Source organism: Anser brachyrhynchus (assembly GCF_964034855.1).
Source record: "Anser brachyrhynchus genome assembly, chromosome: 16".
Classification (NCBI taxonomy): Eukaryota; Metazoa; Chordata; class Aves; order Anseriformes; family Anatidae; genus Anser; species Anser brachyrhynchus.
The window spans coordinates 14762253-14788188 of record NC_137734.1 but is presented as its reverse complement, the minus strand read 5'-3'; the positions used below and the strand labels follow the sequence as shown (position 1 = coordinate 14788188).

Here is a 25936-nt window from a genome sequence, read left to right as displayed (position 1 = left end):
GACTTGCGTACACTTTGTTGGGTTAAAAACTGGCTGGATAGCCGGGCACGAAGAGCTGTGGTGAATGGAGCCAAATCCAGTTGGAGGCCGGTTACTAGTGGAGTCCCCCAGGGCTCAGTGCTGGGGCCAGTCCTCTTCAATATCTTTATCGATGATCTGGATGAGGGGATCAAGTGCACCCTCAGTAAGTTTGCAGATGACACCAAGTTAGGTGCGTGTGTCGATGTGCTCGAGAGAAGGAAGGCTCTGCAGGAGGGTCTGGATAGGCTGGACCGATGGGCTGAGGCCAACTGTATGAAGTTCAACAAGGCCAAGTGCTGGGTCCTGCATCTGGGGCGCAACAACCCCAAGCAGCGCTACAGGCTGGGAGATGAGTGTTTGGAAAGCTGCCTGGCCAAGAAGGACCTGGGAATACTGGTTGATAGGCAGCTGAGTATGAGCCAGCAATGGGCTCAGGTGGCCAAGAAGGCCAACAGCATCCTGGCTTGTATAAGAAGCAGTGTAGCCAGCAGGTCTAGGGAGGTGATTGTCCCCCTGTACTCGACTCTGGTGAGGCCGCACCTCGAGTACTCTGTTCAGTTTTGGGCCCCTCGCTACAAGAAGGACATGGAGGTGCTCTAGAGAGTCCAGAGAAGGGCAACGAAGCTGGTGCGGGGTCTGGAGAACAAGTCTTACGAGGAGCGGCTGAGGGAGCTGGGGTTGTTTAGCCTGGAGAAGAGGAGGCTCAGGGGGAGACCTCATCGCTCTCTATAGGTACCTTAAAGGAGGCTGTAGAGAGGTGGGTATTGGTCTATTCTCCCACGTGCCTGGTGACAGGACGAGGGGGAATGGGCTAAAGTTGGGGCTACTGCCCTGACCTGCCAGGCCTTTCCCCTCCCTGTACGCAGCTCCTGCCCCTGCAGGCAGTCATGAGGGGAAAAGAGGCTAAGCGGGGCTCACAGGGCCATACAGAATGGCAAAGGGAGGGCTCTGGGTGGCACCCAAAGGCCCACGGAGGGCCATAGCTGGCACTTGGAAGCATCCAGAGGTCTCACGGTAGGCAGTGAAAGGCAGACGGAGGCCTCTGGGCAGCACCAAAGGTCTGCTAGAGCTGTGGTCAAGCGCAGGGCCCTAGGAGACATGCAAAGAGCAGTGGAGGGCCTTGGGGTCACCAAAAGGCAAACAGCGCCCCTTAGCTGTCCCAAAAGGCCCAAGGAGGGCCCAGGGAAGGACAAGGCAATCAGAGAGGCCTCAAGGAGGCAAGAGGGTAAGCGGAATCCTCTGGGAAATAGGACTGAAAACCTGAAGGTCTGAAAACATGTCAGGCAACCAAAAGACACAGTGAGAGGCCTGGGTGGGAACCCAAAAAAGGCCAGGCTCTGTTTCCCGTCAACAATTTGACTTGTCTCCTTGTGGGACTGAAGGTCTCCCTTCCGCAGGGGATGCTTCATGGGAGAGTGTCAAAGGCCAAGCCCGTGCCACGGCTGCGTGGAGAATTCCCATGAGGGGGCGGGACTGCTCCCACCGCTTGCCCTTGTGTGAGCACTGGCACGGGCAGACCTTCTGGGGGAGCTTGGTCTAAGGAGAAGGAGCCCTGCAAGAAGGGTCTCAACATTGTCCTCGACACCTGGTAAACACCAGGCTTCCTAGACCTGGTCCGGCCCCCTCCTTAGCCCAGCTGCAACACTTGACGCGACAAGGAAGGCTAAAGCCCACCTAGAGATGAGGCTTGCAAAAGAGATAAAAGATAATAAGAAGGTTTTTTTTAAGTATGTAAACAGTAAAAGGAAGAGTAGGGATAATGTGGGTCCTTTGCTGAATGAAGTGGGTGTCCTGGTAACGGGAGACGCCGAGAAGGTGGAGATACTGAATGCGTTCTTTGCTTCAGTCTTTGCTTCAAGGACTCCCCCCCAGGACTCCTCGACCCTGGCGGGAGGATAAAGGGTCTGGGAAATGGAGGGCTCCCCCCTGGTTGACGAGAGAGTGCTTCGGGAGCGTCTGAGTGGGCGCAACGCACACAAATCCATGGGTCCCGATGGGATGCATCCACGTGTGCTAAGGGAGTTGGCAGAGGTGATCGCCGAACTGCTCTCTATCATCTTTGAAAGGTCCTGGAGAACAGGAGAGGTGCCTGAAGACTGGAGGATAGCCAATGTCACTCCAGTCTTCAAGAAGGGCAAGAAGGAGGATCCGGGAAACTACAGGCCAGTCAGTCTCACCTCTGTCCCTGGAAAGGTGTTGGAACAGTTTGTTCTGGATGCCATCTCCAAGCAATTGGAAGAGAAGAATGTTATGAGGAGTAGTCAGCATGGATTCACCAAGGGCAAGTCATGCTCGACCAACCTCGTTGCCTTCTATGATGGCATCACCAGCTGGTAGATGGGGGGAGAGCAGTGGATGTCATCTACCTTGACTTTAGCAAGGCTTTCAGTACTGTCTCCCATGACATCCTGATAGCGAAGCTGAGAAAGTGTGGGATAGAGGAGTGGACAGTAAGGTGGGTTGAGAACCGGCTGACTGGCTGAGCTCAGAGGGTGGTGATCGGCGGCACAGAGTCCGGCTGGAGACCTGTGACTAGTGGTGTTCCCCAGGGGTCAGTGCTGGGTCCGGTCTTGTTCAACATCTTCATCGACGACTTTGATGAGGGAATAGTGTCTGCCCTCAGCAAGTACGCCGATGACACAAAGCTGGGAGGAGTGGCCGACACGCCAGAAGGCTGTGCTGCCATTCAGCGAGACCTGGACAAGCTACAAAGATGGGCAGGAAGAGACCAAATGAGGTTTAATAAGAGCAAGTGTAGAGTCCTGCACCTGGGAAGGAACAACCGGACATATCAGTACAGGCTGGGGGACGACCTCCTGGAGAGGAGCTCTGAGAAGGACCTGGGGGTCCTAGTGGACGACAGGTTGACCATGGGCCAGCAGTGTGCCCTCGTGACCAAGAGGGCCGATGGGATCCTGGCATGCATTAAAAGGAGTGTGGCCAGCAGGTCATGGGAGGTGATCCTCCCCCTCTACTCTGCCCTGGTCAGGCCTCACCTGGAGTACTGTGTCCAGTTCTGGGCTCCCCGCTACAAAAAAAACAGGGATCTCCTGGAAAGAGTCCAGTGGAGGGCCACAAAGATGATACGGGGCCTGGAGCATCTTCCCTACGAGGAAAGGCTGAGAGACCTGGGTCTGTTCAGCCTGGAGAAGAGAAGACTGAGAGGGGATCTCATCAAAGTGTATAAATACCTGAGGTGTGGGAGACAGAGGGATTTGGCCAACCTCTTTTCAGTGGTTTGTGGGGACAGGACAAGGGGTAATGGCCACAAGATAGAGCACAGGAAGTTCCGCACCAACATGCAAAAGAACTTCTTCACAGTGAGGGTGATGGAGCACTGGTACAGGCTGCCCAGGGAGGTTGTGGAGTCTCCTCCTCTGGAGATATTCAAGGCCCGTCTGGACACCTACCTGGGCAGCCTGCTCTAAGGAACCTGCTTTTGCGGGGGGGTTGGACCTGATGATCTCTCGAGGTCCCTTCCAACCCCTTCAGTTCTGTGATTCTGTGATTTTGTGACTTCATCAAGGAGCAGAACTGCTGGCTACTTCTCCCCTCCCTAGTTCAGATTGCCTGTTACATTGGCCCATAGTGCTCTAGCCACACAGCCCAAGTTGCAGAAGGCAAAGGCAGGGTCTGGGAGAATGAAGAGCCGCCCACTGTAGGAGAAGATCATGTGCGAGACCATCTAAGGAACCTGAAGGTGCGCAAGTCCATGGGACCAGATGAGAGGCATCCGTGGGTCCTGAGGGAGCTGGTGGATAACGTTGCTAAGCCACTGTTCATCATATTTGAGCAGCAGTGGCGGCCTGGGGCAGTTCCAGCTGCCTGGCAAATCTGGCGGCCTTCTACGATGGGGGTACAGCCTCGGTGCATAGGGGAAGAGCAACTGATGTCATCTACTTGGATGTGTGCAAAGCATTTGATACTGTCCCATACAACATCCTTGTCTCTAAACTGGGGAGACATGGATTTGATGGATGGACCACTTGGTGGGTAAGGAACTGGCTGGCTGGTCACACTCAAAGAGTTGCGGTCAACGGCTCGATATCCAGGTGGAGACCAGTGACGAGTGGCCCTCCTCAGGGGTCGTTTCTGGGACCGGTGCTGTTTAACATCTTTGTCGTTGACAAGGACAGTGGGATGGAGTGCACCCTCAGCACGTTTGTTGATGACACCAAGCTGTGTGGTGTGGTCAACACGCTGGAGGGAAGCGATGCCATCCAGAGGGACCTGGACAGGCTTGAGAGGATGTTGGAGCAGGTTTTCCTCATGCAGCCCAGGGTGTACCATGGCAGAGCAGATCTCCACACTGCAGCCCGTGCAGGAGCCCACGGTGGAGCAGGTGGATGTGGCCTGAAGGAGGCTGTGGCCTATGGAGAGCCCCAGTTGGTGCAGACTCCAGGCTGGAGCTGCAGCCCGTGGAGAGGAGCCCACACAGGAGCTGGAGATCTTGCAGGAGCTGCTGCCCGTGGGGCACCTGTCTTGCTTCGTGGACCCCGTGGTATGGACCTGTATTGGAGCAGTTCTTGAAAAGATGCAGCCTGTGGGAAGCCCACGCAGGATCAGTTCAGGAAGGACAGCATCCCGTGGGAGGGACCCCTCATTGGAGCAGGGGTAGAGAGTGACCATGTAGGAGCATGGGAGGTGAACCGTTAAGGACTGACTGCAGCCCCCACTCCATGTTCCCCTGAACATGGAACAACTGTTCCCCTGAACAGCTCAAGTTCCAGGGCCTCGATGTCCTTCTTGTACTGAGGGGCCCAAAACTCAACAACAGTACTCGAGGTGCGGTCTCACCAAAGCTGAGTATGGGGGGATGATCACCTCCCTGCTCCTGCTGGTTACGCTATTTCTACTACAGGCCAGGATGCCGTTGGTCTTCTTGGCCACCTGAGCACACTGCCGGCTCGCAATCAGCCGACCATCGATCAACACTCTCAGGTCCCTTTCCTCTTCACTGTCTTCTAGCCACTCTGCCCCAAGCCTTATTGGTTATTGTGGCCAAAGTGCAAGACCTGGCACTTGGCCTGTTAAACCTCATCCCATAGCCCCCACTCCATGTTCCCCTGAGCCACTTGGGGGCAGGGTGGATGTAGAAGAGGGTGGAAGGGGGAAGGTGATTTTAGTTTGCTTTTAGTATCTCACTGCTCTAGCCTGTTTTAATAGGTAATAAATTATATTAATCTCCCCATGCTGAGTCTGTTTTGCCCGTGATGATAATTGTTGCGTGGTCTCCCTGTCCTTATCTCAACCCTTGAGCCCGTTTTATCGTATTTTCTCCCCCTTTCTGTTTGAGGAGGGCGAGTGAGAGAGTGGTCGTGGTGGAGTTCAGCTGCCCAGCTGGGTAAAACCACCACACGGTGTAGGGAAAATCCCCAAGCACAGCAAGGCCTGGCGTGGTGGTTTTACCGTGCTAGGCAGCTGAACACAACCGCTCTCTCACTCCCCCTCCTTAGATGAGGAGGGGAAGAAGTAAAGGAAAGAACAGCTCACGGGTTGAGATAAGGATGATTTAATTAAAGGAAAAAAAAAAAGAAATAATTATTAAGGAAAAATTACTATTAATTAAACGATTTAACTAAACAATTTAACTAAACAATTAACAATTTAACTAAAGGGAAAAAAAAAGGGAAAGGGGAAAAGGGAGGGGGGAAAGGGAAAACTAAACAAAACAAGTAAAGGCTATGTGGAAGTGCAGAGGAAAGAAATGACTCTCTACTTCCCACAAATGAGCGATGCTTGACCACGTACTTGAAGCAGGGCCTCAACGCACGTAGCCAGTGTTCGGGAGGAGGACAGACGTTTTCACAATGAGAGCCCACCCCTCCCCTCTTCTTCCTTTTTCCACCTTTTATTACTGAGTGTGACATCATATGGTATGGAATATCCCTTTGGTTGGTTTAGGTCAGCTGCCCTGGTGATGTTTCTTTTTCACATTTTTTGCCCACCCCCTAGGACGGTTAGAGAGAGTCCTGATGCTGTGCCAGCACTGCTCAGCAGCAGACACAACACTGGTGTGATACCACTGCTGTTTTAGCTACAAGTGCAGAGCACGGCACTGTGTGGGCTGCTGCAGGGAAAGTTAACATCCCAGCCAGACCCAGTACACCTGGCTTGAATAAATGTAGGCACAAGCAAGCACTTGGATGTAAACTCTTTATTGTCCGCTTCCGCCTCAGGCTACTGAGGCTTGAATGGGAGAGGCTTGACACGCACACGTAGGCACCGCGCTCCTCCCTGGACAGGGTGCTTTGGAACAGATGGAGGAACGGGCTGCCTGACAAACTGCGGGCCCATGGAAGCGATGGTGCCTGTGGTGCTCTCTGACCTCCGCTGACTGTGGGATTCCCCTGGGGGGGCAGAAGAGCCTGCCATGGGAGCACCTTGCTCAGAGCCTCGCCGGACAGCTTGGAGGAGATCAGGTGGTCTTTGGAGGTGCTCTGAGGGACAGCTCTCCTTCCCTTTGCTTGGCACGGGCTGTTTGGTGACACGCTTTCCCAAGTTCTTCTCCAGGTTCCGTGCAGTCCCAGGCTGACAGCTCTGCTCCGATACAGAGCGCGTCATCCCACTTGCCACTGTTTTGCTGTTTGAAGTGGTGTCTAAGGCCTTGGCTTTCATTTCCCGCTCCATCTTGTCCTTCACTTTTTCAACCACGTTAAGGACAATGGTTCTGGCATAGGCCTGCAGTTCTGTGTGCAGCCGCTGAACTTCGGAGACAGCCTTTTGGGTGCTCTCCCTCACAATCCTGTGACTCAGTCGTGAGACCTCAGCAGTGTCTGGCGCTGGTTGGATCATGGGCAACTTTTCTCTCTGCCTTGCTTCTGGGCTCTGCTCTTCTGACGCTCTTGGTAGTCCCCGCCCTTCCCTCATGCCCTGTCTTAAGAGAGGCACCTGGGATGGCTGTGGCTTCCTGTTAGAGAGGTTGACAGTGGGAAGCGCCAGGATTTCAGAGTATTTGCGGTTGAAGTCTTGCTCAAACCGGGAAGCTACGAAGGATTCCAAAGTGTCGCAGACACTTCCAACAGCTTCTCTGGTGACTTTGTCAAGGGAAGCCTGCGAGGATTCTCCCTCAAAGGCTTCCCTCGATTTCTTTTCTGCCAGCTTCCCCACTTGGAAGGCTGTCCTGGCGACGGGCTGCTCCTTCTGCCTGGCTGCTGGCCTTGGCTCAGATGCACTGGGCGTGCCGGATTCCCAGGACTTCTCAAAGAGCTTCATCACACTCGCCACAACCTTCTTAGCCAGCAGTGCAATTTCCTCCTCTTTATCAAGAGGAGATGTCTCTGAAGGCTCTGCGCTTTTGGCACTTCCACACAGTCTTTCTTGGCTCTTATGGGGAGCCCTCTTTAAGACGCGGGCAGACTGGTCCAGTGCCTGCACCCTCTCAAACACTTGCCGCACCACAGTCCGAGCCATCTCTTCAATTCTCTGGCTTTCTTTAGCAGCCTGTTCTTCCGAGGCAGCTTTGAATACACCGTCTGCGGGGACAGGTGACTTTCTCTCTGACTCAGTCACAGTAGGGATGCACCCAGGGAGCTTGGCATCTTCCCTGCCCAACTCAAGTCCGGAGGGAGCCGCTTTCAGCCTTCTGTACTGGCCAGATTGGAGAAGGTTTCTCCTGCTTTTGCAGGAAGGTGGGCCAGCTGGTTTTTTAGGCTCCAGTGGGCTGGCTTTCTCTCCCATGACCATGTACACATTAGTGGAGGAGCTCTGGCAAGAGCTGTCAATCCGTGCCGTCAGTCTGGGGTCAAGTTTCTTCAACTTGGCGAGCTCTTGCTGAAGCTTTTCCTGAAAGGGAACAGCGGGTTTTGGCTCACTCTTGCCTCAGAAATGGCTCGCGTCCCTGCGTGCTGAGGCTTCATGCCGCCCGTGCCAGCGCCCTGCTTCTGCCGTGCAACGAGGGCTGAAGAGAAGGGCTTCCCTCGGGAAAGGGTCGTCCTTTCCCCACGACAACACCTGGCCCCCCAGCACAGCCCTGACATCTGCATTCCCCGCCTCCCTCAGATCCATCAAGGAAAGCCCCAGCCTTCTGTACCGTGCCGCTGACATGTGTCTACCAGCGCTGAGCTTTGCCTACCTCTCCTTGCCTCCTGGTTTTCTCAGCCTCCAGCTTGAGTGTGGTCAGATACTGCCTGTACTCATTGAACTCCTTCAGAGTGCAGACCACCTATGGAGAGACAAGGGCAGAAAGCTCCCAAGAACTGTCGAGGTAGCTGCGCAGTGGCAGGGGAGCAGCTCCTCTCCATCCCCTCCCCGTCCCAGCGGTGGGGACGCTGCCTCCCTCCGAGCCAGGGCCGAGTGGACTCCTCGCTCTGCACCAGACCCCACACCGGCTGCCTCCTCAATGCACAGGCAGCGCACGGCAGCCTGAGAAGAGCAGGAGTGGGCATTGCCAGCAGGGCGCTGGGGTGACGTCTGCTCCCTTGGAAGGCAGCGCAACAGCGCTGTGCCCCCCACCAGCAACAAGCGGCTGCAGCAAGCGCGCTGGGAATCATAGAATCATTAGGGTTGGAAAAGACCTTCAAGATCATCTGGTCCAACCATCAGCCTACTACCAATGTCACCCCCTAAACCATGTCCCTAAGCACCAGGTCCAAGCTTTCCTTAAACACCCCCAGGGACAGTGACTCCACCACTTCCCTGGGCAACTCGTTCCAATGCCTGAGTGCTCCTTCTGAGAAGAAATGTCCCCTCCTTTCCAACCTAAACCTCCCCGGCACAATTTGAGGCCATTCCCTCTAGTCCTGCTCCTAGTCATCTGCAAGAAGAGGCCGACCCCCAGCTCCCCACAAGTTCCTTTCTGGTAGTTGTAGAGAGCGATAAGGTCTCCCCTGAGCCCGTTTTATTGTGGCTACACTATTCCTGATACAGGCCAGGATGCCGTTGGCCTTCTTGGCCACCTGGGCACACTGCCGGCTCATGATGAGGCGAGCATCAATCAGCACCCCCAGATCCTTTTCCTCTGCACAGCTTTTGAGCCACTCTGCCATGCAAGCCTGTAGCACTGCATGGGGTTGTTGTGGCCAAAGCGCAGGAACTGGCACTTAGCCATGTTAAACCTCATCCCACTGGCCTCTGCCAGAGGAGACCTGTGCTGGTCAGCGCAACGTCCAAACCTACTTTGCCATCACTGGTGATGTAGCCCTTGCTCTTCAGGCTCTGCAGGTTGTCTTTGCGATTGTAGTAGGCCTGCAGATGCGGGTCGTGCAGGCAGTTGTACTCTGTGCGCAGTAGGCGACAGTACGGATCTCCCAGATTAAATTGAGCAGAAGGCTGGTGTAGCTGGAAGAGAGGTGTTCCAGAGTATGAATGGGGCAGGAGAAAGCAGCAGAGAGACAAAGGCACTTCCAAGTTCCTCATGCACACGGGCTAGCCTTTTCCAACCTCTGAGGTATAGGTTTCTGATTCCTGGCTTACTTCCCGGCTGGACCTTCCTTCTGAAGCCATCAAAAACACCCCCACCAGGCTGAGGGTCCGGCCTGGGCTGGGGAGAGAAGGCCAAACCCCACCAGCAAAGTAGGCATCTTGGGCCACCGGGTAGAAATGCAAGAGCTTTCCATGCCAGAAATGAACCTTCAGATGGAACACTTCAAGCCCGGTGGTTCACACGTCAACAATGGAAAATCCACAGAAAATGGCCTCCTCTGGGTTAGGCAGGACTAAGGGGCGGGTAGCCTGCCTCCCTCCTTCCTCTGCCTCCAGGAAGTCTCTGCCTCGGAAGCAGTGCTCCCCCAAGCTGGAGGAAGAGGAGGAGGACACGGCATGCGGTTCCCAAGCAGAGAAGCCTGGGATTTTCTAAATTTCTAAATCTGAGAGGGAAAGCAGGAGAAGGTTGCACCCTCCCCTAAGAGACCCCCAGACTCAATGTTTCTGGCCATGCTGGAAGGCCACCTTGGCCTGGTACCCGGACGCGCTGCCGCCTGCTGCAGGCAGGGCCCCAGCTGCCCGCTTGCCTGGTGCCAGAACCCAGGCTGGCCCTGGTGCTGGCAAGCACGCCCCTGTGGAGAGCCCAGCTGTGGAACACCCTCTCCTGACCTCTGGCCAGTGCAGGCCACTGCTGTTGGCGAGTCCTCCTTTGTCTCCGTGCTGCGGAGCCGGGAGCATCCATCCCTGACTCCTCCACCCGGTTGGGCCAAAGTGCTGTAACTCCCACCGTAGAGCAGGTGGCCACAAGGCCGTCTCGGAATGATGGGGAGGGAGCCCGTGACAGAAGAGACCTTTTCCACCCCTTCCACCCCTTCCTCCTTCTCTTACCTTTTCCCCCAGCTTGGTCCTGCAGAAGACAGGCTTGGTGCCAGGCACTAGAGGGATTTTGACTCCCAGTGGGAGGTCCAGCAGCCCGCTGCCTCTTTCTCCAAGTTGCCATCTGGGCTGAAACTAGAAAGACAGGGACACTCAGACACTCAGGCACTCCAATCCCTTGTGCAACCCACCCCCGCACCCCCTTGCAGCTCTCTTCCCACTTGCTAGCAATACGCCGGGATGGGCAGAGAGAGGCACGGCTCCCTGCGAGCCTTCTGCGGCCTGACCAGGTTTAGATCCCTCCCAGCTTCCTGGGAGCCTCCTCTGGCCCCAGAGCAGTCCCGCACGCCCCGGGCTCCTGCTCTGAGCCCTCTCCTCGGGCACAGTGCTCACCTCTCTGCTCTTGCCAGCTATGCACAGCAGTGCGTCTGGGTTTTGGAAACCAGCAGTGAGATGCTGCTCCATGGCTCCTTCCAAGAGCTCTGTGGGAGCTGCGACCCTCTGCTAGCACCTCTCACTCCAGAGGCAGACAGCTGCAACTGTCCCAGGCGGTCTCCCAGCAAGCGGCTTTATAGAGCGCTCAAGCATTGTTACATCATCGCGTTGCCATGCCGCCACCTACGCCATGGCTACCTGCAGGCCCTTCTGGTCACACTGGTGGGCAAGCCACTCCAGCCGAGCCTGCTTTGAGCAGGGCGCCTGGACTAGGTTGTTTCCACCAGCCCCTTCCCACCCCAACTCTTCTGTCATTCTTGGAAGGAAAGCTGTCATCCTTGCTAACTGGTGAGAAATGTGCAGATTTTCCACACCAGAAATGCTTGCTTCTTGGCTGAATGTTCAGTGATGGAGCCTTCAGCAGCTCTGTGAGACAGTTTTGGCGGCAGGTCGTGTCTTCACCTATTGCCCTGATTTTCTCTGGCAAAAGGCCTGTGGAACCTGGCTGCTGCCTGCAGCTGCTGGGCTTCCCACTCCCCTTGGCCCTCCCTTCTGCCATACGTCTCCTTTGGGCTCTCCCCATCCCTCCTGTGAGGCGACAGGCAATGCAGGAGGCTTTGCAGCAGTGCGCAAGGGCTTCTCGCCACCGCTCCTAGCTTTTCCCTCTGTCCTGCTGCCTCTTCCCTCCTACCTGTTTCTTCTGCTCCCGTGTGGCTTTTTCACGGCCGCAGTCCCCAAGAGGCACCGCTGCCACCATGGAGAGCCTCCTGCCCAGAGTGCCTTCCCTGGCCTCACTTCTGCAGCGTCCCCTTCCACAGGCCTCCTGCTGTGTCTTCGCTGTCCCCTCCTGTGTCTGCCTCCCTCTGAGTGCCCTCCTGGCCCGGCCCACGTGTCCTCACATTTCTCCTCCTGCCTGCTGCCCGAGCCGCTGCCACCCGTTGTCACACAGGAGAGAGCAGCGGCGCCAGGGGCTCCTCTGGTCGCTCTCAGCTCTGGCTCCACAGGCAGCCCTTGCTGAGCCGGCTGGAACTGTCTGGGACTGGCCCCCATGCCTCCAGGCCTACCCCCCTCTGACGGCCACACAGACAGGCCCAAAGCCACCCGCTAGGCCCAAGCCACCCCCCGGCTTCCTCCCGTAAAGGGCACAGTTGGTGCTGGGTCACCGGTTGCAGCTGTGCTGCTCACATCTGCTTTGAATTCCAACCTCTTTCTCCATTTCCACCAACTTTCTTCCCCTCTTTCCTTTCTGTTACCTGTTCCTGTGGCTGTTTCCTGCAAGCAACAGGGCAGGAGCCGGGCTGCTGGCTCCTGCTGTGCTCACTTTCTACCTCTCCCTCTTATTGAGACCCCTTTCCACCCTTTGTTCCTTCTTTTTTCTCGTTAGTTCCTTTTTTGCCTGCTCTGCGAGACAGGCTTGATGCCATGGTTCTGGCTGCTGCTACTTCTGGGGCTACTGCCCTGACCTGCCAGGCCTTTCCCCTCCCTGTACGCAGCTCCTGCCCCTGCAGGCAGTCATGAGGGGAAAAGAGGCTAAGCGGGGCTCACAGGGCCATACAGAATGGCAAAGGGAGGGCTCTGGGTGGCACCCAAAGGCCCACGGAGGGCCATAGCTGGCACTTGGAAGCATCCAGAGGTCTCACGGTAGGCAGTGAAAGGCAGACGGAGGCCTCTGGGCAGCACCAAAGGTCTGCTAGAGCTGTGGTCAAGCGCAGGGCCCTAGGAGACATGCAAAGAGCAGTGGAGGGCCTTGGGGTCACCAAAAGGCAAACAGCGCCCCTTAGCTGTCCCAAAAGGCCCAAGGAGGGCCCAGGGAAGGAGCTGTACCAGGGGGAACAATGGCAAAGCCGGGGAAGAAGGCAATGGCCCAACTGAAGTGCATCTACACTAATGCACGCAGCATGGGTAACGAACAAGAGGAGCTGGAAGCCATCATGCAGCAGGAAGGCTATGACTTGGTTGCCATCACAGAAACGTGGTGGGACCACTCTCATGACTGGAGTGCAGCAATGTCTGGCTATAGGCTCTTCAGAAGGGACAGGCAGCACAGAAGGGGTGGTGGTGTGGCTCTCTATATTAGAGAGTGTTTTGATGTTGAGGAACTTGAGGCTGGGAATGATAAGGTTGAGTCTCTATGGGTTAGGATCAGAGGGAAGGCCAACAAGGCAAGCATCCTGGTGGGGGTCTGTTATAGACCACCGAACCAGGATGAGGAGACAGATGAGGAGTTCTACAGGCAGCTGGCAGAAGCCGCGAAATCGTCAGCACTTGTTCTCGTGGGGGACTTCAACTTCCCAGACATATCCTGGAAGCACAACACAGCCCAGAGAAAGCAGTCTAAGAGGTTTCTGGAGAGCGTGGAAGATAGCTTCCTGACGCAGCTGGTTAGAGAGTCTACCAGGGGAGGTGCCCCGCTAGACCTTCTGTTCACAAACAGTGATGGACTGGTGGGAGATGTGGTGGTCGGGAGCTGTCTTGGGCAGAGTGACCATGAAATGGTTCAGTTCTCTATTCTTGGTGAAGCCAGGAAGGGTACCAGTAAAACTGCTGTCTTGGACTTCCGGAGGGCTGACTTTGAGCTGTTCAGGACACTGGTTGGCAGAGTCCCTTGGGAGGAGGTTCTGAAGGGCAAAGGAGTCCAGGAAGGCTGGGCACTCTTCAAGACGGAAATCTTAATGGCTCAGGAGCGGTCTGTCCCCACGTGCCCAAAGACGAGCTGGCGCGGAATTAGACCGGCCTGGCTGAACAGAGAGTTGTGGCTCGAGCTTAGGAGAAAAAGGAGGGTTTCTAATCTTTGGAAAAGAGGGCGGGCTACTCAAGAGGACTATAAGGATGTTGCGAGGCTGTGCAGGGACAAAAATAGAAAGGCCAAAGCTCATCTGCAGCTCAATCTGGCTACTGCCATTAAAGATAACAAAAAACGTTTTTACAAATACATCAACACAAAAAGGAGGACTAAGGAGAATCTCCATCCTTTAATCGATGCGGGGGGAAACTTAGTTACAAAAGATGAAGAAAAGGCTGAGGTGCTCAATGCCTTCTTTGCCTCAGTCTTTAGCGGCAAGACCAGTTGTTCTCTGGATACCCGGTACCCTGAGCTGGTGGAAGGGGATGGGGAACAGGATGTGGCCCTCACTATCCACACGGAAATGGTTGGCGACCTGCTACAGCACTTGGATGTACGCAAGTTGATGGGGCTGGATGGGATCCACCCAAGGGTACTGAGCGAACTGGCGGAGGAGCTGGCCAAGCCGCTTTCCATCATTTATTGGCAGTCCTGGCTATCAGGAGAGGTCCCAGTCGACTGGCGGCTAGCAAATGTGATGCCCATCTACAAGAAGGGCCGGAGGGTAGACCCGGGGAACTATAGGCCTGTTAGTTTGACATCAGTGCCTTGGAAGCTCATGGAGCAGATTATCTTGAGTGTCATCACGCGGCACTTGCAGGGCAACCAGGCGATCAGGCCCAGTCGGCATGGGTTTATGAAAGGTACGTCCTGCTTGACGAACCTGATCTCCTTCTGTGACCAAGTGACACACTTGGTGGATGAGGGGAAGGCTGTGGATGTGATCTACCTTGACTTCAGTAGGGCTTTTGACACTGTTTCCCACAACATTCTCCTCAAGAAACTGGCTGCTCGTGGCTTGGACTTGCGTACACTTTGTTGGGTTAAAAACTGGCTGGATAGCCGGGCACGAAGAGCTGTGGTGAATGGAGCCAAATCCAGTTGGAGGCCGGTTACTAGTGGAGTCCCCCAGGGCTCAGTGCTGGGGCCAGTCCTCTTCAATATCTTTATCGATGATCTGGATGAGGGGATCAAGTGCACCCTCAGTAAGTTTGCAGATGACACCAAGTTAGGTGCGTGTGTCGATGTGCTCGAGAGAAGGAAGGCTCTGCAGGAGGGTCTGGATAGGCTGGACCGATGGGCTGAGGCCAACTGTATGAAGTTCAACAAGGCCAAGTGCTGGGTCCTGCATCTGGGGCGCAACAACCCCAAGCAGCGCTACAGGCTGGGAGATGAGTGTTTGGAAAGCTGCCTGGCCAAGAAGGACCTGGGAATACTGGTTGATAGGCAGCTGAGTATGAGCCAGCAATGGGCTCAGGTGGCCAAGAAGGCCAACAGCATCCTGGCTTGTATAAGAAGCAGTGTAGCCAGCAGGTCTAGGGAGGTGATTGTCCCCCTGTACTCGACTCTGGTGAGGCCGCACCTCGAGTACTCTGTTCAGTTTTGGGCCCCTCGCTACAAGAAGGACATGGAGGTGCTCTAGAGAGTCCAGAGAAGGGCAACGAAGCTGGTGCGGGGTCTGGAGAACAAGTCTTACGAGGAGCGGCTGAGGGAGCTGGGGTTGTTTAGCCTGGAGAAGAGGAGGCTCAGGGGGAGACCTCATCGCTCTCTATAGGTACCTTAAAGGAGGCTGTAGAGAGGTGGGTATTGGTCTATTCTCCCACGTGCCTGGTGACAGGACGAGGGGGAATGGGCTAAAGTTGGGGCTACTGCCCTGACCTGCCAGGCCTTTCCCCTCCCTGTACGCAGCTCCTGCCCCTGCAGGCAGTCATGAGGGGAAAAGAGGCTAAGCGGGGCTCACAGGGCCATACAGAATGGCAAAGGGAGGGCTCTGGGTGGCACCCAAAGGCCCACGGAGGGCCATAGCTGGCACTTGGAAGCATCCAGAGGTCTCACGGTAGGCAGTGAAAGGCAGACGGAGGCCTCTGGGCAGCACCAAAGGTCTGCTAGAGCTGTGGTCAAGCGCAGGGCCCTAGGAGACATGCAAAGAGCAGTGGAGGGCCTTGGGGTCACCAAAAGGCAAACAGCGCCCCTTAGCTGTCCCAAAAGGCCCAAGGAGGGCCCAGGGAAGGACAAGGCAATCAGAGAGGCCTCAAGGAGGCAAGAGGGTAAGCGGAATCCTCTGGGAAATAGGACTGAAAACCTGAAGGTCTGAAAACATGTCAGGCAACCAAAAGACACAGTGAGAGGCCTGGGTGGGAACCCAAAAAAGGCCAGGCTCTGTTTCCCGTCAACAATTTGACTTGTCTCCTTGTGGGACTGAAGGTCTCCCTTCCGCAGGGGATGCTTCATGGGAGAGTGTCAAAGGCCAAGCCCGTGCCACGGCTGCGTGGAGAATTCCCATGAGGGGGCGGGACTGCTCCCACCGCTTGCCCTTGTGTGAGCACTGGCACGGGCAGACCTTCTGGGGGAGCTTGGTCTAAGGAGAAGGAGCCCTGCAAGAAGGGTCTCAACATTGTCCTCGACACCTGGTAAACACCAGGCTTCCTAGACCTGGTCCGGCCCCCTCCTTAGCCCAGCTGCAACACTTGACGCGACAAGGAAGGCTAAAGCCCACCTAGAGATGAGGCTTGCAAAAGAGATAAAAGATAATAAGAAGGTTTTTTTTAAGTATGTAAACAGTAAAAGGAAGAGTAGGGATAATGTGGGTCCTTTGCTGAATGAAGTGGGTGTCCTGGTAACGGGAGACGCCGAGAAGGTGGAGATACTGAATGCGTTCTTTGCTTCAGTCTTTGCTTCAAGGACTCCCCCCCAGGACTCCTCGACCCTGGCGGGAGGATAAAGGGTCTGGGAAATGGAGGGCTCCCCCCTGGTTGACGAGAGAGTGCTTCGGGAGCGTCTGAGTGGGCGCAACGCACACAAATCCATGGGTCCCGATGGGATGCATCCATGTGTGCTAAGGGAGTTGGCAGAGGTGATCGCCGAACTGCTCTCTATCATCTTTGAAAGGTCCTGGAGAACAGGAGAGGTGCCTGAAGACTGGAGGATAGCCAATGTCACTCCAGTCTTCAAGAAGGGCAAGAAGGAGGATCCGGGAAACTACAGGCCAGTCAGTCTCACCTCTGTCCCTGGAAAGGTGTTGGAACAGTTTGTTCTGGATGCCATCTCCAAGCAATTGGAAGAGAAGAATGTTATGAGGAGTAGTCAGCATGGATTCACCAAGGGCAAGTCATGCTCGACCAACCTCGTTGCCTTCTATGATGGCATCACCAGCTGGTAGATGGGGGGAGAGCAGTGGATGTCATCTACCTTGACTTTAGCAAGGCTTTCAGTACTGTCTCCCATGACATCCTGATAGCGAAGCTGAGAAAGTGTGGGATAGAGGAGTGGACAGTAAGGTGGGTTGAGAACCGGCTGACTGGCTGAGCTCAGAGGGTGGTGATCGGCGGCACAGAGTCCGGCTGGAGACCTGTGACTAGTGGTGTTCCCCAGGGGTCAGTGCTGGGTCCGGTCTTGTTCAACATCTTCATCGACGACTTTGATGAGGGAATAGTGTCTGCCCTCAGCAAGTACGCCGATGACACAAAGCTGGGAGGAGTGGCCGACACGCCAGAAGGCTGTGCTGCCATTCAGCGAGACCTGGACAAGCTACAAAGATGGGCAGGAAGAGACCAAATGAGGTTTAATAAGAGCAAGTGTAGAGTCCTGCACCTGGGAAGGAACAACCGGACATATCAGTACAGGCTGGGGGACGACCTCCTGGAGAGGAGCTCTGAGAAGGACCTGGGGGTCCTAGTGGACGACAGGTTGACCATGGGCCAGCAGTGTGCCCTCGTGACCAAGAGGGCCGATGGGATCCTGGCATGCATTAAAAGGAGTGTGGCCAGCAGGTCATGGGAGGTGATCCTCCCCCTCTACTCTGCCCTGGTCAGGCCTCACCTGGAGTACTGTGTCCAGTTCTGGGCTCCCCGCTACAAAAAAGACAGGGATCTCCTGGAAGAGTCCAGTGGAGGGCCACAAAGATGATACGGGGCCTGGAGCATCTTCCCTACGAGGAAAGGCTGAGAGACCTGGGTCTGTTCAGCCTGGAGAAGAGAAGACTGAGAGGGGATCTCATCAAAGTGTATAAATACCTGAGGTGTGGGAGACAGAGGGATTTGGCCAACCTCTTTTCAGTGGTTTGTGGGGACAGGACAAGGGGTAATGGCCACAAGATAGAGCACAGGAAGTTCCGCACCAACATGCAAAAGAACTTCTTCACAGTGAGGGTGATGGAGCACTGGTACAGGCTGCCCAGGGAGGTTGTGGAGTCTCCTCCTCTGGAGATATTCAAGGCCCGTCTGGACACCTACCTGGGCAGCCTGCTCTAAGGAACCTGCTTTTGCGGGGGGGTTGGACCTGATGATCTCTCGAGGTCCCTTCCAACCCCTTCAGTTCTGTGATTCTGTGATTTTGTGACTTCATCAAGGAGCAGAACTGCTGGCTACTTCTCCCCTCCCTAGTTCAGATTGCCTGTTACATTGGCCCATAGTGCTCTAGCCACACAGCCCAAGTTGCAGAAGGCAAAGGCAGGGTCTGGGAGAATGAAGAGCCGCCCACTGTAGGAGAAGATCATGTGCGAGACCATCTAAGGAACCTGAAGGTGCGCAAGTCCATGGGACCAGATGAGAGGCATCCGTGGGTCCTGAGGGAGCTGGTGGATAACGTTGCTAAGCCACTGTTCATCATATTTGAGCAGCAGTGGCGGCCTGGGGCAGTTCCAGCTGCCTGGCAAATCTGGTGGCCTTCTACGATGGGGGTACAGCCTCGGTGCATAGGGGAAGAGCAACTGATGTCATCTACTTGGATGTGTGCAAAGCATTTGATACTGTCCCATACAACATCCTTGTCTCTAAACTGGGGAGACATGGATTTGATGGATGGACCACTTGGTGGGTAAGGAACTGGCTGGCTGGTCACACTCAAAGAGTTGCGGTCAACGGCTCGATATCCAGGTGGAGACCAGTGACGAGTGGCCCTCCTCAGGGGTCGTTTCTGGGACCGGTGCTGTTTAACATCTTTGTCGTTGACAAGGACAGTGGGATGGAGTGCACCCTCAGCACGTTTGTTGATGACACCAAGCTGTGTGGTGTGGTCAACACGCTGGAGGGAAGCGATGCCATCCAGAGGGACCTGGACAGGCTTGAGAGGATGTTGGAGCAGGTTTTCCTCATGCAGCCCAGGGTGTACCATGGCAGAGCAGATCTCCACACTGCAGCCCGTGCAGGAGCCCACGGTGGAGCAGGTGGATGTGGCCTGAAGGAGGCTGTGGCCTATGGAGAGCCCCAGTTGGTGCAGACTCCAGGCTGGAGCTGCAGCCCGTGGAGAGGAGCCCACACAGGAGCTGGAGATCTTGCAGGAGCTGCTGCCCGTGGGGCACCTGTCTTGCTTCGTGGACCCCGTGGTATGGACCTGTATTGGAGCAGTTCTTGAAAAGATGCAGCCTGTGGGAAGCCCACGCAGGATCAGTTCAGGAAGGACAGCATCCCGTGGGAGGGACCCCTCATTGGAGCAGGGGTAGAGAGTGACCATGTAGGAGCATGGGAGGTGAACCGTTAAGGACTGACTGCAGCCCCCACTCCATGTTCCCCTGAACATGGAACAACTGTTCCCCTGAACAGCTCAAGTTCCAGGGCCTCGATGTCCTTCTTGTACTGAGGGGCCCAAAACTCAACAACAGTACTCGAGGTGCGGTCTCACCAAAGCTGAGTATGGGGGGATGATCACCTCCCTGCTCCTGCTGGTTACGCTATTTCTACTACAGGCCAGGATGCCGTTGGTCTTCTTGGCCACCTGAGCACACTGCCGGCTCGCAATCAGCCGACCATCGATCAACACTCTCAGGTCCCTTTCCTCTTCACTGTCTTCTAGCCACTCTGCCCCAAGCCTTATTGGTTATTGTGGCCAAAGTGCAAGACCTGGCACTTGGCCTGTTAAACCTCATCCCATAGCCCCCACTCCATGTTCCCCTGAGCCACTTGGGGGCAGGGTGGATGTAGAAGAGGGTGGAAGGGGGAAGGTGATTTTAGTTTGCTTTTAGTATCTCACTGCTCTAGCCTGTTTTAATAGGTAATAAATTATATTAATCTCCCCATGCTGAGTCTGTTTTGCCCGTGATGATAATTGTTGCGTGGTCTCCCTGTCCTTATCTCAACCCTTGAGCCCGTTTTATCGTATTTTCTCCCCCTTTCTGTTTGAGGAGGGCGAGTGAGAGAGTGGTCGTGGTGGAGTTCAGCTGCCCAGCTGGGTAAAACCACCACACGGTGTAGGGAAAATCCCCAAGCACAGCAAGGCCTGGCGTGGTGGTTTTACCGTGCTAGGCAGCTGAACACAACCGCTCTCTCACTCCCCCTCCTTAGATGAGGAGGGGAAGAAGTAAAGGAAAGAACAGCTCATGGGTTGAGATAAGGATGATTTAATTAAAGGAAAAAAAAAAAGAAATAATTATTAAGGAAAGATTACTATTAATTAAACGATTTAACTAAACAATTTAACTAAACAATTAACAATTTAACTAAAGGGAAAAAAAAAGGGAAAGGGGAAAAGGGAGGGGGGAAAGGGAAAACTAAACAAAACAAGTAAAGGCTATGTGGAAGTGCAGAGGAAAGAAATGACTCTCTACTTCCCACAAATGAGCGATGCTTGACCACGTACTTGAAGCAGGGCCTCAACGCACGTAGCCAGTGTTCGGGAGGAGGACAGACGTTTTCACAATGAGAGCCCACCCCTCCCCTCTTCTTCCTTTTTCCACCTTTTATTACTGAGTGTGACATCATATGGTATGGAATATCCCTTTGGTTGGTTTAGGTCAGCTGCCCTGGTGATGTTTCTTTTTCACATTTTTTGCCCACCCCCTAGGACGGTTAGAGAGAGTCCTGATGCTGTGCCAGCACTGCTCAGCAGCAGACACAACACTGGTGTGATACCACTGCTGTTTTAGCTACAAGTGCAGAGCACGGCACTGTGTGGGCTGCTGCAGGGAAAGTTAACATCCCAGCCAGACCCAGTACACCTGGCTTGAATAAATGTAGGCACAAGCAAGCACTTGGATGTAAACTCTTTATTGTCCGCTTCCGCCTCAGGCTACTGAGGCTTGAATGGGAGAGGCTTGACACGCACACGTAGGCACCGCGCTCCTCCCTGGACAGGGTGCTTTGGAACAGATGGAGGAACGGGCTGCCTGACAAACTGCGGGCCCATGGAAGCGATGGTGCCTGTGGTGCTCTCTGACCTCCGCTGACTGTGGGATTCCCCTGGGGGGGCAGAAGAGCCTGCCATGGGAGCACCTTGCTCAGAGCCTCGCCGGACAGCTTGGAGGAGATCAGGTGGTCTTTGGAGGTGCTCTGAGGGACAGCTCTCCTTCCCTTTGCTTGGCACGGGCTGTTTGGTGACACGCTTTCCCAAGTTCTTCTCCAGGTTCCGTGCAGTCCCAGGCTGACAGCTCTGCTCCGATACAGAGCGCGTCATCCCACTTGCCACTGTTTTGCTGTTTGAAGTGGTGTCTAAGGCCTTGGCTTTCATTTCCCGCTCCATCTTGTCCTTCACTTTTTCAACCACGTTAAGGACAATGGTTCTGGCATAGGCCTGCAGTTCTGTGTGCAGCCGCTGAACTTCGGAGACAGCCTTTTGGGTGCTCTCCCTCACAATCCTGTGACTCAGTCGTGAGACCTCAGCAGTGTCTGGCGCTGGTTGGATCATGGGCAACTTTTCTCTCTGCCTTGCTTCTGGGCTCTGCTCTTCTGACGCTCTTGGTAGTCCCCGCCCTTCCCTCATGCCCTGTCTTAAGAGAGGCACCTGGGATGGCTGTGGCTTCCTGTTAGAGAGGTTGACAGTGGGAAGCGCCAGGATTTCAGAGTATTTGCGGTTGAAGTCTTGCTCAAACCGGGAAGCTACGAAGGATTCCAAAGTGTCGCAGACACTTCCAACAGCTTCTCTGGTGACTTTGTCAAGGGAAGCCTGCGAGGATTCTCCCTCAAAGGCTTCCCTCGATTTCTTTTCTGCCAGCTTCCCCACTTGGAAGGCTGTCCTGGCGACGGGCTGCTCCTTCTGCCTGGCTGCTGGCCTTGGCTCAGATGCACTGGGCGTGCCGGATTCCCAGGACTTCTCAAAGAGCTTCATCACACTCGCCACAACCTTCTTAGCCAGCAGTGCAATTTCCTCCTCTTTATCAAGAGGAGATGTCTCTGAAGGCTCTGCGCTTTTGGCACTTCCACACAGTCTTTCTTGGCTCTTATGGGGAGCCCTCTTTAAGACGCGGGCAGACTGGTCCAGTGCCTGCACCCTCTCAAACACTTGCCGCACCACAGTCCGAGCCATCTCTTCAATTCTCTGGCTTTCTTTAGCAGCCTGTTCTTCCGAGGCAGCTTTGAATACACCGTCTGCGGGGACAGGTGACTTTCTCTCTGACTCAGTCACAGTAGGGATGCACCCAGGGAGCTTGGCATCTTCCCTGCCCAACTCAAGTCCGGAGGGAGCCGCTTTCAGCCTTCTGTACTGGCCAGATTGGAGAAGGTTTCTCCTGCTTTTGCAGGAAGGTGGGCCAGCTGGTTTTTTAGGCTCCAGTGGGCTGGCTTTCTCTCCCATGACCATGTACACATTAGTGGAGGAGCTCTGGCAAGAGCTGTCAATCCGTGCCGTCAGTCTGGGGTCAAGTTTCTTCAACTTGGCGAGCTCTTGCTGAAGCTTTTCCTGAAAGGGAACAGCAGGTTTTGGCTCACTCTTGCCTCAGAAATGGCTCGCGTCCCTGCGTGCTGAGGCTTCATGCCGCCCGTGCCAGCGCCCTGCTTCTGCCGTGCAACGAGGGCTGAAGAGAAGGGCTTCCCTCGGGAAAGGGTCGTCCTTTCCCCACGACAACACCTGCCCCCCCAGCACAGCCCTGACATCTGCATTCCCCGCCTCCCTCAGATCCATCAAGGAAAGCCCCAGCCTTCTGTACCGTGCCGCTGACATGTGTCTACCAGCGCTGAGCTTTGCCTACCTCTCCTTGCCTCCTGGTTTTCTCAGCCTCCAGCTTGAGTGTGGTCAGATACTGCCTGTACTCATTGAACTCCTTCAGAGTGCAGACCACCTATGGAGAGACAAGGGCAGAAAGCTCCCAAGAACTGTCGAGGTAGCTGCGCAGTGGCAGGGGAGCAGCTCCTCTCCATCCCCTCCCCGTCCCAGCGGTGGGGACGCTGCCTCCCTCCGAGCCAGGGCCGAGTGGACTCCTCGCTCTGCACCAGACCCCACACCGGCTGCCTCCTCAATGCACAGGCAGCGCACGGCAGCCTGAGAAGAGCAGGAGTGGGCATTGCCAGCAGGGCGCTGGGGTGACGTCTGCTCCCTTGGAAGGCAGCGCAACAGCGCTGTGCCCCCCACCAGCAACAAGCGGCTGCAGCAAGCGCGCTGGGAATCATAGAATCATTAGGGTTGGAAAAGACCTTCAAGATCATCTGGTCCAACCATCAGCCTACTACCAATGTCACCCCCTAAACCATGTCCCTAAGCACCAGGTCCAAGCTTTCCTTAAACACCCCCAGGGACAGTGACTCCACCACTTCCCTGGGCAACTCGTTCCAATGCCTGACTGCTCCTTCTGAGAAGAAATGTCCCCTCATTTCCAACCTAAACCTCCCCGGCACAATTTGAGGCCATTCCCTCCAGTCCTGTTCCTAGTCATCTGCAAGAAGAGGCCGACCCCCAGCTCCCCACAAGTTCCTTTCTGGTAGTTGTAGAGAGCGATAAGGTCTCCCCTGAGCCCGTTTTATTGTGGCTACACTATTCCTGATACAGGCCAGGATGCCATTGGCCTTCTTGGCCACCTGGGCACACTGCCGGCTCATGATGAGGCGAGCATCAATCAGCACCCCCAGATCCTTTTCCTCTGCACAGCTTTTGAGCCACTCTGCCGCAAGCCTGTAGCACTGCATGGGGTTGTTGTGGCCAAAGCGCAGGAACTGGCACTTAGCCATGTTAAACCTCATCCCACTGGCCTCTGCCAGAGGAGGCCTGTGCTGGTCAGCGCAACGTCCAAACCTACTTTGCCATCACTGGTGATGTAGCCCTTGCTCTTCAGGCTCTGCAGGTTGTCTTTGCGATTGTAGTAGGCCTGCAGATGCGGGTCGTGCAGGCAGTTGTACTCTGTGCGCAGTAGGCGACAGTATGGATCTCCCAGATTAAATTGAGCAGAAGGCTGGTGAAGCTGGAAGAGAGGTGTTCCAGAGTATGAATGGGGCAGGAGAAAGCAGCAGAGAGACAAAGGCACTTCCAAGCTCCTCATGCACACGGGCTAGCCTTTTCCAACCTCTGAGGTATAGGTTTCTGATTCCTGGCTTACTTCCCGGCTGGACCTTCCTTCTGAAGCCATCAAAAACACCCCCACCAGGCTGAGGGTCCGGCCTGGGCTGGGGAGAGAAGGCCAAACCCCACCAGCAAAGTAGGCATCTTGGGCCACCGGGTAGAAATGCAAGAGCTTTCCATGCCAGAAATGAACCTTCAGATGGAACACTTCAAGCCCGGTGGTTCACACGTCAGCAATGGAAAATCCACAGAAAACGGCCTCCTCTGGGTTAGGCAGGACTAAGGGGCGGGTAGCCTGCCTCCCTCCTTCCTCTGCCTCCAGGAAGCCTCTGCCTCGGAAGCAGTGCTCCCCCAAGCTGGAGGAAGAGGAGGAGGACACGGCATGCAGTTCCCAAGCAGAGAAGCCTGGGATTTTCTAAATTTCTAAATCTGAGAGGGAAAGCAGGAGAAGGTTGCACCCTCCCCTAAGAGACCCCCAGACTCAATGTTTCTGGCCATGCTGGAAGGCCACCTTGGCCTGGTACCCGGACGCGCTGCCGCCTGCTGCAGGCAGGGCCCCAGCTGCCCGCTTGCCTGGTGCCAGAACCCAGGCTGGCCCTGGTGCTGGCAAGCACGCCCCTGTGGAGAGCCCAGCTGTGGAACACCCTCTCCTGACCTCTGGCCAGTGCAGGCCACTGCTGTTGGCGAGTCCTCCTTTGTCTCCGTGCTGCGGAGCCGGGAGCATCCATCCCTGACTCCTCCACCCGGCTGGGCCAAAGTGCTGTAACTCCCACCGTAGAGCAGGTGGCCACAAGGCCTTCTCGGAATGATGGGGAGGGAGCCCGTGACAGAAGAGACCTTTTCCACCCCTTCCACCCCTTCCTCCTTCTCTTACCTTTTCCCCCAGCTTTGTCCTGCAGAAGACGGGCTTGGTGCCAGGCACTAGAGGGATTTTGACTCCCAGTGGGAGGTCCAGCAGCCCGCTGCCTCTTTCTCCAAGTTGCCATCTGGGCTGGAACTAGAAAGACAGGGACACTCAGACACTCAGGCACTCCAATCCCTTCTGCAGCCCACCCCCGCACCCCCTTGCAGCTCTCTTCCCACTTGCTAGCAATACGCCGGGATGGGCAGAGAGAGGCACGGCTCCCTGCGAGCCTTCTGCGGCCTGACCAGGTTTAGATCCCTCCCAGCTTCCTGGGAGCCTCCTCTGGCCCCAGAGCAGTCCCGCACGCCCCGGGCTCCTGCTCTGAGCCCTCTCCTCGGGCACAGTGCTCACCTCTCTGCTCTTGCCAGCTATGCACAGCAGTGCGTCTGGGTTTTGGAAACCAGCAGTGAGATGCTGCTCCATGGCTCCTTCCAAGAGCTCTGTGGGAGCTGCGACCCTCTGCTAGCACCTCTCACTCCAGAGGCAGACAGCTGCAACTGTCCCAGGCGGTCTCCCAGCAAGCGGCTTTATAGAGCGCTCAAGCATTGTTACATCATCGCGTTGCCATGCCGCCACCTACGCCATGGCTACCTGCAGGCCCTTCTGGTCACACTGGTGGGCAAGCCACTCCAGCCGAGCCTGCTTTGAGCAGGGCGCCTGGACTAGGTTGTTTCCACCAGCCCCTTCCCACCCCAACTCTTCTGTCATTCTTGGAAGGAAAGCTGTCATCCTTGCTAACTGGTGAGAAATGTGCAGATTTTCCACACCAGAAATGCTTGCTTCTTGGCTGAATGTTCAGTGATGGAGCCTTCAGCAGCTCTGTGAGACAGTTTTGGCGGCAGGTCGTGTCTTCACCTATTGCCCTGATTTTCTCTGGCAAAAGGCCTGTGGAACCTGGCTGCTGCCTGCAGCTGCTGGGCTTCCCACTCCCCTTGGCCCTCCCTTCTGCCATACGCCTCCTTTGGGCTCTCCCCATCCCTCCTGTGAGGCGACAGGCAATGCAGGAGGCTTTGCAGCAGTGCGCAAGGGCTTCTCGCCACCGCTCCTAGCTTTTCCCTCTGTCCTGCTGCCTCTTCCCTCCTACCTGTTTCTTCTGCTCCCGTGTGGCTTTTTTCACGGCTTTTTAACCGGTGCTGTTTAACATCAGCCCCCACTCCATATTCCCCTGAACATGGAAAAACTGTTCCCCTGAACAGCTCAAGTTCCAGGGCCTCGATGTCCTTCTTGTACTGAGGGGCCCAAAACTCAACAACAGTACTCGAGGTGCGGTCTCACCAAAGCTGAGTATGGGGGGATGA

General features: G+C 55.5%; 2 protein-coding genes across 5 annotated transcripts; both read right to left on the bottom strand.

Moving 5' to 3' along the window:
- Positions 1 to 1739: 1739 nt before the first annotated feature.
- LOC308178763 (uncharacterized protein) lies at positions 1740 to 11452 on the bottom strand (the record flags this gene model as incomplete). The annotated part of the gene is made up of 6 exons (XM_080557821.1): positions 1740 to 2726; positions 5773 to 7806; positions 8096 to 8185; positions 9139 to 9300; positions 10273 to 10395; positions 11387 to 11452. 5 exons carry the CDS (start codon positions 11450 to 11452, stop codon positions 6202 to 6204), a joined length of 2046 nt encoding a protein of 681 aa, XP_080413947.1. The 3' UTR covers positions 1740 to 2726; positions 5773 to 6201.
- On the bottom strand, positions 5916 to 25789 carry LOC308179132 (uncharacterized protein). Of its 4 annotated transcripts, XM_080558811.1 has the most exons (4): positions 24609 to 25789; positions 23475 to 23636; positions 22434 to 22523; positions 19884 to 22144 (listed from the first exon to the last, which is right to left on the bottom strand). In XM_080558811.1, the coding sequence occupies exon 4, from the start codon at positions 22043 to 22045 to the stop codon at positions 20540 to 20542; it is 1506 nt and encodes a 501-aa protein (XP_080414937.1). In that variant the 5' UTR covers positions 22046 to 22144; positions 22434 to 22523; positions 23475 to 23636; positions 24609 to 25789; the 3' UTR covers positions 19884 to 20539. The 4 variants fall into 4 exon arrangements, 2 of the variants coding, with proteins under 2 accessions (XP_080414937.1, XP_080414936.1); XM_080558810.1 differs by having other exon boundaries at positions 19884 to 22523; XR_013940186.1 differs by lacking the exons at positions 23475 to 23636; positions 24609 to 25789 and adding an exon at positions 5916 to 5947 and having other exon boundaries at positions 20208 to 23049.
- Between the last annotated feature and the right edge of the window lie 147 nt (positions 25790 to 25936).